The 12,548-nt window shown below is 41.6% G+C and overlaps 1 protein-coding gene across 1 annotated transcript; it reads left to right on the top strand.

Annotated features, from left to right (window-relative positions):
• Positions 1 to 7,445: 7,445 nt before the first annotated feature.
• On the top strand, positions 7,446 to 12,547 carry LOC124412814 (cytochrome P450 307a1-like). The gene is made up of 2 exons (XM_046892958.1): positions 7,446 to 8,489; positions 11,207 to 12,547. Exons 1-2 carry the CDS (start codon positions 7,892 to 7,894, stop codon positions 12,436 to 12,438), a joined length of 1,830 nt encoding a protein of 609 aa, XP_046748914.1. The 5' UTR covers positions 7,446 to 7,891; the 3' UTR covers positions 12,439 to 12,547.
• Position 12,548: the final 1 nt, after the last annotated feature.

Below are 12,548 nucleotides of genomic sequence, written 5' to 3'. Positions count from 1 at the left end.
TAAATTTGTTCGCATGTTAAGAGACCCATCGGCCTATCCTCGACCTATCCGCAAAGGGATGTGAGAAAGTGGTGGGGATTGCAGAATGGTGGGGTGTTCTCACGCCAAGCTAATATTGGAATGTATTTTATTCACTGAAACGACATTTGTAATTCCCCACAATCCACGATCATGCATATTTTTACCATACGAATCGATACATATACGATCGATCGGACCCGCGTGCAGTGTTTCTTTCCGGCAACTGTTTGTTCCACCGTTATTCCATTACTATTCACTATTAACTATGCATAGTCTTCTGTTGACCGCTGATGTCCTCGGGTATCCGGAACCCATTATTCAAGATCCAAGATTCAAGATCCAAGATCCGTGATCTAAAATCCTAAACCGAATATCTTCAGCTCATGAGGCATTCTTTATCATCTCGATCGATCTTTCGTCAACTGAATGAGATTCATCCATTGCCCGTCAGTAGCAGTTTACCATTTTCTACCCGCTGCGTGTTATATTATACATATATACCTGTGTATTATTTTCAACTCTGAGTATCCCCTCGCGGAGACAAGAGACAAGTCCTTTGATCGGTCGACCGACTTTGGAGGCGCATTGTGAATGTGAGAACATGCATTTTTCATGGTAGGAATATAAGGGATGGTAACGAATCTGGTGTAAAATCCATTCCCAAGTTCGTTAATGGTAATCTATGGGGATCTTGTTAAAGTCGAAATGAAATTTCAGGTGGGGTTTGGCGAACCGCCTAGTCTCGCCTGTAATTTATATTCAGCTCGCAAGCATAAAATGATGTCGTGCGAGTTGTTTGTTGACATATGACGATGGTAATGGCGATGGCAATGACATTTCGGTACGACAGCGGATGAGAACAATGAAATATATAATATGAATAATAAAAAAATATCACGCGCAACATGTTGCGCGCTGCTGGTTTTTGGTAGGGTTGCTGCCATGTCGCTGTTTCGTTTTTGTTGCGATCTTCTGCCTCAAGCCCTAATTTATTCGTTTCTTCGGCCACTTCTGGAGACTTGATCTCGTCTGTCCTACGTCCCGAACCCCCACCCCCAGTCGTCCCGGCGGACCCCACTCTCGTGGCACGTATTCGTCGACTAAAGAGTAGTCATGTCATGCCCCACCTTCGCTGACTAAAATTTCCCGCGCACTGGATAACAACTCACAATTTATACATATCTTTGTATTTACAATGCATAACGTACCAAGGACGCATAGCACTAATTAAAAGATCTTCCGAAGCGAGCCATACCATTAGGTAATCGAGGGAACTCCAGACTTTGCGTACACAGTTATGCAAGTTTGGCTCCACCGTAGATGTAAAGTCCTGTTGCAGGATTTCCGTTTCTATACGTAACTGCAGTATCTTAACCGCAGAATATGTTTCATGAGCTTTTGCAACCCTGCCGAAAGTATTTCTCTGAAAAAGTCTGCGATATTTCTCCGCAATTTTCATACTCATGGGACACGGGCGGAGTTTCTCAGAGAAATATTTTCACCAAGAAAGCAATCAATTATGCAAAGAAAGATGATGATGCTGTGTCACTGACTGTAAGTTTATCGCTCTAATAGAATATCTGAATGCTAATTAGTTGTCAAGCACTATTAATTCTCTCTTGAGCATTGGTCGGGTGCAACATTTCATCTCGGGTCAATGTTCTAGGACGGCTGTTAGCTATGGCGTACTATAATTGGGCACACGGGATGACCCCGGATTAAATGTTTGATTGCGAATGATTTTTTAATAAGCAACCGGTTAATCTGCCCTTTCGCGACAACCCCGGCTAATCGTAAGAGTTGAGGGAAACAGAGATTGAGAAAAAAAAAATGGGGAAATAAATTTAACGTACTTGCGCTATAATTGAAATTTCCAAATTCAACAATTTACAATCAAAATTCACAAAATAAATAACGAAAACTACGGTATTCTGACCGCAAGCACGAGCACAACCAACTGACTCGTCGAACTAACCACAGAAGAACTTGAAATCTACCGTAATGGAAAAGCAACTGAAATCAAAAGAGAAATAAGCTAACTTAGAGAATGGGCGCAACTGATGTCTTGCAAAATCTAACTCAAGGCGTAATGCAAGTTGATAATCGCGTAAACTCACTTCCACCATTTCACTTGTTAACTAACAAAAGATAAATCAAACGAAATTAAAAATATCATTTAAAATTCCGCAACGACACAGCTTGCGCGGTTACCTAAACTATACGAGACACAATTAAGTCTTGATAATAACAAAAAAAAAGACTAATGATAATCCTCGGAATTTAAACTCATGAATAAAAATCCGGCTACGGCTATACGTACGTCGGAGAACGATATCAAAATTCTGGAGCTCCAAACAAACTTAATATAACGGTGCAAAACCACCGGTCAAAACTTGCTGAATATTACCGTAGTTTTTCTATTGACATTTTTATGAGTCATTCGTGTATTATACGGCGAGATAGGAAATTATTAACTTGATGCACAGTATATTAATTAAACACTGGTACATATTTTATTCGTAATAATAAACGTACGGGTGTTAACTTACTTTGAACTACAGAGGTTCCTTGGATGCTGTATTACGCTAGCACGCTCAACTCTATCTGCTTTTGGATGGGGTCCTCTTCTTCTTCCTCCTCTTTTGACTATGCCCCCTAAGAGTATGTGCCAATAGTTGGGTCCTCTGTCCTAGGTACGAGCACCGCCTTTCTACATTATACACTTGCCTTGATAGTATGCGTAACGTAGTGCCACGTTTGGCGCGAATATTCAAGGTACCGCAAACTGATTTATTAAATAGGTGCAAAATTGCATCACGAGAAGTATCGATCTGACTTTCCGCCTCTTAGCCAAAACAACGGAATCGTTTACACTATGCCAAATTCTTCGCAATTTACTCGTGTGACGTACTCTACCTCGCAAACTCACTATCAAAATGAGAACAATGCAAAATTTCTCTTTCCTAACGACCTGTCTACTATCAATAACGGATATAATAAGGAAGAATGTCAAATCTTTCTACGGACTACCTCAACGCGGACCCTTTGCGCCACCTGTTTCCGTGACATCACGTACCTACTTGCAAAATTTCGCGACAATCGATTCTAGATGATGTTCATCGACTAGGTCGTAATATCGTCGTTTGTGCAACTTCTAGGAGGTCCGTTGTAGAAGGGTTTGTTGGTCCGTCCTCGTCGCTGGTCCGTCGTTACCCGAATTTCGCGATCAGTTGCTGCGCTTGGTTTTCCTTGACGAGGTGATTTGTTCCCTCCCCGCAACCTCGACGCTCCCTTGCCATCATCCCTCGTGATCCGTCGCTACTACCGTCGGTATTCGTTAGTCCTGTCCGTTTCGTCTTTCTCCACATGAACCGTTCCTCACAAAATAAAAATAACAAAAAGAGTAGGCTATAATGTTATGGTAAACTCGTTTATTTTATCACCTCCTGCGGACCGATCTCTTTGTGAGCGGTGACCATTAGCTTAGGGTACTCATAGCGTAATTGCGCTAAAATCCTTAATCAAAACAAACTAAAACAAAAATAAATATGGCACCCGCTACCTTCTGCCCCAACTAATCAAGAGTAACAGAAAATGAAAAAATAAACGAAAATCTTTTGAACTGCACCCGTTAGCGTCTGTCACGAATTTGACGGGTGCTGTTCGCTACTGTCGTTGACGATGTTCGTCAGAACCGAAATTCTTTTCCACTGCTTGCTTTTCGCCGACTGTACCTGAAATGAACAAAAAACACCAACCCCACAACGCTTTACTACTCTTGCTCAAGTCCAAGGATTCCTCGGGCGCTTTTACTTTTAGCATATGCCTTGAGAAACTTGATACGGTGTCTCCCTACATTCTTTCCTTCGCTATATTTTAGCTCATATACGATCGGGTAGATCACACGCGTGTCTTCAAAATGACTCGCAAACTTATGGGCTAACTTTGATGCGAATCCTTCGACCCTTTTGACAGGACGCGATTCCTCTTTAACACTAAATCGCCCACCTCAAACTGTTATACGTCGCGATGGTGTATATTATAATATCGTGATAAACAGTTTCTGCTAAAAGTTCTGTTGATTTGTTTTCTCCTTTATCTGTTTTGCTCGATAACGTACACCCTCCCATGAGTTAGTTGAATAAGTATATGTTTCGCGAGGTAAATGTCAGCTGATCAACGTCAAGTCAATTACCAGGCGCCTTTTGGCAGCGGGTGGAGAGTCGGGGGCAGACGGAGAGACGGGCTTACAAAGAAGGGCCGGAGGAAGTGGGGAGAAATGCGAAGGACCGAGTAAGAAACTGGAAGTCCCTGAACTTGCCTGATTCTGCCTTTAATAGGCGTATGCCTCTACCTACCAACCCGCAAATGGCGTACCGGTTGCCACAATTCCCGACGCTTCTTCAACCGTTTTGTATCAAGAGACGTTCATCGACGAAACGAGTTCAAGGATAACATTCTTTACCTCTTTGACATATATTTAAACGTAGAATCATATTTTTCCTGTCAAAACTTGGAAAATACCTCATTCGTGTAATGTTCAAGTTATCTGTAAGTTTAGTAAAGACACGGTTCAGCTAAAAATATTTCTATACTGACTTCCCACGACTTGGAGTACAGTGATAGTACCTTTTCAACACACGTGCCCTTGGAATGGGATACTACTATAATCTTCATGAAAATCTTTGTTCATACTATTAGTTATTGAATATAAATGGTATAACTTGTCATGAAAATTACACGCACTGAACATAATTAATTACATCAGGATCATGAAATTTTGGGTAAAAATTCTCTACATCGTAGTGAAATTTGACGCTGCTGCAGTGTGATCTTTTATAGAAATTCTTGCTCATCCAGCTCATCGCTCTAGACAACAATATCAACATCCAAAAGATTGAAAACAAATGCATGTTTTGACCGAAAACCATTTGGCCTATAACGCATCCGGTAATTACCTGTAGATTGGAAAATCTATTGGAAGTTTTGTTATGAAACTGACGATAAAAACAAAATTAAAATTATTATAATTAAGTATTGTTCGGCAATCGTGGAAACAGACTTATTAATTTCGAAATTGTTCGTTATGCGTAGGTAAGGTATTACGCATTGCTTGAGTCGTACGCTTATACATATAATCTATCTTCATGGGTAAGTAATTTTTGTAAAGGCGTGCACTTATTTATATACACACATTATATGATATAATATGACACAAGTTAATGCCGCCAACGAGTGATGAGTAGTACAATACGACTGTGCATAGTATGCATTTCCTCTATATAGAAAGGTGTAAAAAACCTTCGTCCAGCAGGTTTGGTTCATTCCGTAAACGAACCCCTGGATTTTAGCTTCATTAAATGATTATCAACCCATATTGATCATTCGTATCCCATTTTCTACGATTTCTGCGTCCACAAATACGTACTATGATAGAGATCTACGTTACGCTCCACACATTCGCTTTAACGATGAAATCCCGACAACACGGATATCACGATTTCCTCAGAACATTTTTCCCTAATTTGCAAAGCAAGCACACAATTATCGTCGTTATTTTGCAGCCTCTTCATATTATAAGTAATTATATACAGTGCACAAGCTCTGAACTCCCAGTCGTGAGCTTTATTGCAATTGCATTTGAATGCAAATTCAAAAGTAATTTCGAAAGAATTGGAACAAGTAGTAGGTATACCGATAATCATTGTAAATAGGGTTGCGGAGCCGAAAAAATATTTTAACGATTTACTCTCCGTATGGCATGAAGCGTCACCGTATGCGGTGATGTACGAAGTATAAGGGAGAAAAAGACCCAGAATAACGTTACAAGGCAAAGATTTAACAGAATTTCAATCAGTGGTTATATAATTGTAGGAGGCAATTATTACTTACCATTGGCAAGCAGAGGTGGAGTTCGGAAGATAATGACGCAAAAAAGGCGCGCGGGGTGGGTAGTTGAGCCGAGTCTATGATCTTTTGCTGACATAAATATTCCGCGAAGTGTTAAGTTGACGCGGAGCATAGGTATAAGTGAACGCATGATAAACAGACGTGGGCAGATGGGTAGGTATAGTTTGCATGCATATAAAAACGTATCATACCTGTACTTATGCATCGAGTATGTATCGCTAGTCGTGGTGTACAACGCGGCGCAAGGTGATACACCATTCCGTATCTACTAACAATAAGCAAGGTGTTGTCCGCGTGTCAGGTAGCCCCGTTGCACATCTACGCTCGCTCGAAGACCGGAGACTGTAAAGGTCTGCCCGATTTAAGATCCGTCACGGGTCTGGCCGATTGATCGAAGGGTGGGGTGAAAGGGATGAGAAGGACGACGACGTTCTTCCATGCGTGCCGCATCCCTGCTACTGTGTGTCTGTGCCATGTGCATGTGCCGCGAGAACGGGGGAGCGCAACGGATTGCAGAGAGAAACTTCAGTTTACCAGAATTTCACACTATTTCACACTATTTCTCTTGATTCTGTAACGCATTTTTAATGTCGAATATTACCAGGGACATTTTCAGAGCATTTCTCTTCAGCAGAAGTCTGCTTGAAAGCCCAGACATTATTTTCAAGCGGGCTTTTGTAATGGGCCGTACCCTACGAGCATTTGCATCATACCAAAAATTCCTGATCATTAAATTTAACGGAGCTTTGTTTACGTGGCTTTGCTTCGTGAGATATACAATACCTATATGTCAAGACATAAGATTAGTAGTTTAGACACGTGTATTAATATATCGATGTTCATTAGGTATCAGAATTTAAATGTTTGCGGAGATTTCTGGTTATTGTTAAAATTATGGTTTTCTACTGAAAAAACGATATTTCGGTATACCGAATGCACCGGTCAAAAAAGTCTTGAAAAAAATCGATATCAAATCTTCCATACCGAACAGCCCTAGTGTACACGCGTGTTATTGGTTTAGGTAGTTGTCTTCTATTCCGAAAAAAAGCATGCAAAATAAAATCATAATATTACTATTCAGTTTGGGATACTTCCAGGCACGGAAAACGTAAAACCACCGTCCCAAGTTCAGAGTTTTCATACCTACATGTATAGGTATAGTAGCCAGCTGACATTTGTGGATTGTACTTCCAATACAACCGTATCGTTTTCGTCCTGTTAGATCTGTGTACGGAAACGTCGACATTGGCAATAATACTGTGAGTAATGCCAGACAAAGATTGCTTCATACGTCTTCTTGGACAGTGCTAAACTGCTCTAACAATAGGTATAACGGACTGAGATTGTTTGTTTATCTTCTCACGCGGTGTAACCGTATCTATAATCATCTCACGGTGAAGGAGGGGAAGGCCAAAATTGGTGCAATGAACACCGTGAATCCCAACTCTGTTCCACACCACGAATGCTGCATACTGAGTTTGTAACGTAGTGTCACTCGAGTGTTTGGAGCGGTATGATGGAGTGCCGAGGTGTTGGTCGTCAAAAATATTTTTCGAATGTCTGAATATTAGCAAGACAAGAAGTTGTAAAAACCGTGATACTACTTCCCAGTCGAGCAAAATCAAGGAGAATCTTTTCTTCCCTGGTGGCGGGAGAGTGATTTACAAGAAGTCGTCGGCATTCACGCCTCGAATAGCCTCCCCATTGGGATCCGAGTTCCGCGTACATGCTGATTCGTCACTACACGCTTGTAAACGGCACCTCTTCGGCTGACGTCGGTGTTTTTATAATCGGAGCAGTGAAATTGCAAGCGTCGATGGTTCGGAACGTGTTGCGCGGCTTTCATAGTTTTCGATAGCTACGTAGATTATCATATATACATATAGTAATTACTACAGGTGACTCCAAACGATCACTGATTCTCCGATTAATTGTCAGACAGAGGGCAAAACCCTAAACTATGGCCCGGGAAATCTTGTGCAGGTGGACGTGGCACTTATTATCCTTTATTTCTACATTGATTCGAACGGCAATTGCGAGGATTCTAATTAGAATTGGGTGTTATTCAAATCCGGAACAACTGACTGGTCGTCGGGCCTCGAAATCGATCGTTGCCGATCATAAATTTTGCCTCAATAGGTGCATGGGGAACAACAGTAGGGGCAGTGGTTTTAGTCACGGTGAAAATCCCGCGTCAAAGTATGCCCGTAAAGTTCAAAATATAGTCGATACTGCACATGAATCGGTAATTGGGAAACTCAAAACCAGCAGGGCGAAGATGGGCTTACGAAAGCAAAAAACACTTAACGGCCCTTCAGGTCTGCCATTTCTGGGTTGTCTACACTTGCTGGGAGGACCAGGTGGACCTTTTCAAGCTTTCGCTGTGATGAGCCGGAAGTACGGCGAAATTTACGCCCTCAAGCTGGGATCCTCCAGGTGCGTCGTCGTCAGCAGCTATCGCCTCATCAAGGAAGTCTTGGTCACCAGGGGCAAAGATTTCGGTGGTCGACCTGACTTTCTTCGCTTCCACGAGTTATTTGGCGGTGACCGCAATAACTGTGAGCTTTAATCTACATGTAACACTTTTTATATCGCAGTTAATCGATGCTGTAGTAAACCGAATTCCTATACACAGGAGTAATGTAGAAATAGCGAAGAAGAAAGACGGTTCAGTTTATTTTTTCCACCTTTGTGTTAGAAAACCGATCTCTTCATCGATACGCGAAATTTGAACTCAAATACGACCTGACCTCTGAATTATTATACATACCGTTTTATAAATTAGCATCTCGGGACGCACGCTCTTATGCAGCTTATGGGCACGAGGAGGGCTTTTCAAATTTTACTTTCAAAGAGATTGTTTACACTTTTAACGCTAGGCTTTGAGATATAGGAGCACATGTTAAACGCAATTGTCACATGAATTCAATTCCGCCGTCTCTAAATTCCCACGCACACGTTAAAAATTGTGATTTCTGTCCACGAGCTACTCCATATCTGACAATGAGTATAAGTTTTATGCCAAGCCGCACACTTTGAGGCCAAAATTTGTATCGACATTTTCAAATGTCACGAAAACTTCTTGAATGTGTTTATGTCGAAATAAAATTTTCCTTCTTTTTAGAATTTTAGTGTCAATATTTTCGGAAGTACAGAGAATTAGAGAATTCGACGAAACAATAAAACCAAGTTTATTTAGAATTTCACTATATAGCTTTGAAATGATCCCTCTCAGGACCCTGTATGGTGAATACGTCCGACCATATAATCGTTTGAAGATCAAGGTGCTCCAAGGGTTTGTGGTTTCTTTCAAATTCTTCTGCTCCACATAAGTTCAAGTATATCGTTACCAAGTTTCTGAGAAAATCGTTAAAATTGTATTTCTACAAAAGCAACATATCCACGAATTTTTGTGGAATTTGAAAATCGGAGCGTAACGAGAGTGTGCGGCGAGTTTGGCGGGGAATTACACATCAACTCCATAAATGTCAATCACTTAATTTTTGGTACTTCCATCTAATTTCATTGGCTTGAGAAATATTGATTATCAAACGTATATAAATGCTTATAACAATTATAATATATGTATACTGGCTTGATTTCAAAGAAATGCTCAACTAGTCTGTCGATGTACTGACCTTATGCTTTTACATTTCACATGACGTGGGAGAGTTTGGCAGACATTGCACGTAAAGAGTTCCGCGAATTTCTCGAGCGACTCCGTAAGCGGAGATGTAGATGTAATTACTACGTCAGAACACAATCTAAATGAAGAATTTCCTTTCACGATCTAGACGTTACGTCCGTCGTAGCATCTATCACATGTTTTTATTTGTATTAAATTCTCGGGTAAATTTTATTTGTATCCATGACAATTTTGGACCCATGCGTAATCGTGAATCCATATGGATTTACAAAATGTGATTGCAAGTAAACAAAAAGAAAGATACAGGATACTCGGCACAACTTGATTATACTAGTCTCAACCTAAAAGAGAAAAGAAAGTCGAAAAGATATATAATAAAACAAAACAAGAAGCTCTCGCAAGCACGTCTCATTATAACTTTTGCACTCGTGCATTGCGAATTTTCGTGGGTATTATATTTTTCTGCTACTTATTTTCTCGTACTATTCGTTAATAATTTCGCTGACTAAAAAATAGAATTGATTTTTACAACTTCATTAACAGCGATCCGGTCGCTAATGCTAAAATTTTGCTATCTGTATTTACACTCCAAGTTGAACCCGCTATAAAATATTTCAGCGTTTTACGTACGCAAGTCGAAGTTCTTCTCCCTTTTCCAAATAACGAATATGCTTCTGAGCTTCTAGAGTAAAATAGAAAATGCTTGAGTTGCAATTAAACGACATGCCGTCGTTCGTTAGTCACTGACTCGGCATAGCCATGACTGCATATTTCAAATCGTTAGCAATGTTATCCAGTGCACGTGATTGACGTAGACATGTATTTGTGAATGTTTTTACAGGCTATCTATCATGTAACTTTTCATGTTTCACATTTTCACGTTTCCCACCATCAAAGCATTCTGACTGGTTTGCAAAGTTTAGTCAACCAATCAGAATGCTTGGATGGTGGGAAATTTGAAATGTGAAAAGTTATACGGTATATAGCCTTTTATAGAACATCAAGCAACTTGTAAAATTTCTTTCGACTAAGCATTGATACAAGCAAATGCAATTCATCGAAAAAAACTGAAGCGATTATTAATATCTATGACAAGTTATGCACATAAATTTCCATACCTTAAACTTCTATCGAGATATATTTATCGCAATTCGTATTCACTTATGCACGAGGTCTCACTTGAAAACAAAAATTAAACCAACAGATTCGCCGGCTTGAGAAATAAATTAAGGATTAAAATCAAAATTAATCCCCAAGTACACTCATTTGTCGGTCAACTGAGTCAGAAATATCGGGATTGATTTGTGGTACCACTAGCTTTGAAGCCGGAGAATTCTCGGAAGGCAGTTTTTTTATACAGTCCATATAATTTTTCCGTTTATTTTAAATATTCTAATATCCGCTTCGTTTAAAAAACATCAAGTGTGTTAAAATTTTTCAATACTTTCTTCAGCCTATTACGAATTTGTATCTACTTATAATTTTTTTTGGGAGCGGCCGGTTTCACCTCACTCTACAGGTTTTTGTTGTTGACATTTTCTTTCTCTTTTTGATTTCTTGCTCCACACTTCCCCACATCTCTTTGTCTCCAATATCACACATAACCGTGATGACTTCTTTGCATTTCAGCGCTTGCATTGTGCGACTGGTCGGAGTTGCAAAAAACCCGTCGCGCATTGGCCCGCAGCTACTGTTCACCTCGTAGCGGAAGTGTGCAACAGGGTGATATAGACCGAGTAGCATCGATAGAGACGAATCGTTTGATCGACGTCCTCGGTGCCGACGAGGCGCTACCGGTGCGACGGGGCGAGAAGCCTGTAAAGCCGTTGCTGTTGGCCGCCGTCGCCAACATGTTTACGAGGTACATGTGCTCCTCCTGGTTCAGCTACGCGGATCCGGAGTTCCGGAGAACGGTACGAATATTCGATAAAATATTCTGGGAAATCAACCAGGGTTACGCGATCGACTTTCTCCCGTGGTTGAGCCCTTTTTACAAAAGTCACATGAAGCGACTGAGGACTTGGGGCACGGATATCCGCTCTTTCATCCTCGAAAGGATTGTAAACGTGCGTCGGTCGAGTCTGGATCCGGAGAACGAGGTCCCCCGGGATTTCACCGACGCGCTACTCCTCCACCTCGAGTCTCCGGACACGAGCCTCTCCTGGGAGCACGTAATCTACGAGCTAGAGGACTTCTTGGGCGGGCATTCGGCCATAGGCAATCTGGTCATGCTGGTTCTCGCTCACGCCGTCGGACATCCTGAGGTCCAGGGGAGGATTCAAGCGGAATGCGACGCCGCTCGACAACGCCGTAATCACCGGCTTGCGGATCTCGGCGACAGGCCCGAAATGCCCTACACGGAAGCCGTTATATGCGAGACTCTGAGGGTCTCGAGTTCCCCGATAGTTCCTCACGTCGCTACGCAAGATACGGAGGTCGACGGGTATGCAATAAACAAGGACACCGTTGTTTTCGTCAACAATTACGAGCTCAACTTCGGAGAGGGATACTGGGGCTTCGGGGCGGAAAATTTTTGTCCTGAACGTTTCTTGGCCCAGTCGAAGGATCCGGGGGGAGGTTCACGGAGGTTAATCAAACCCGCTCACTTTCTCCCATTTTCTACCGGCCAGAGGACTTGCATCGGGCAGCGGCTTGTTCAGGCGTTTACGTTCGCCACTGTAGCTGCAATTTTTTCGAAGTACAACGTCGCAGCCGCAGACGGGATCACTCCCGAAAATTTAAAAGCTCATCTTACACCAGGTTGCGTCGCTCTACCGCCAGATACATTTCACGTTGTTCTAACGTACCGCGATAAGCTTAAGGAAACCCTACAGGTTTCCGACGAAACATGTTATATCTAGTCAATTGGATTTCCATTAATAATGCCAGGCACATATCAACGATTCTAATATTTTAGATATTACGCGATAGTTAACACTGCGCTGCGGTTGGCTTAGACTATCCATACAGC

Source organism: Diprion similis, chromosome 12 (assembly GCF_021155765.1).
Source record: "Diprion similis isolate iyDipSimi1 chromosome 12, iyDipSimi1.1, whole genome shotgun sequence".
NCBI classification, from domain to species: Eukaryota; Metazoa; Arthropoda; class Insecta; order Hymenoptera; family Diprionidae; genus Diprion; species Diprion similis.
Note: the sequence above shows the minus strand (reverse complement) of the source record. Positions and strands in the feature narration are given on the sequence as shown.

Coding starts and splice junctions, on each gene's coding strand:
- LOC124412814 (XM_046892958.1), top strand. CDS start 7,892: ATGGCCCGGGAAATCTTGTGCAGGTGGACGTGGCACTTATTATCCTTT. Junction 8,490..11,206: donor TGGCGGTGACCGCAATAACT/GTGAGCTTTAAT, acceptor TTTGCATTTCAG/CGCTTGCATTGTGCGACTGG.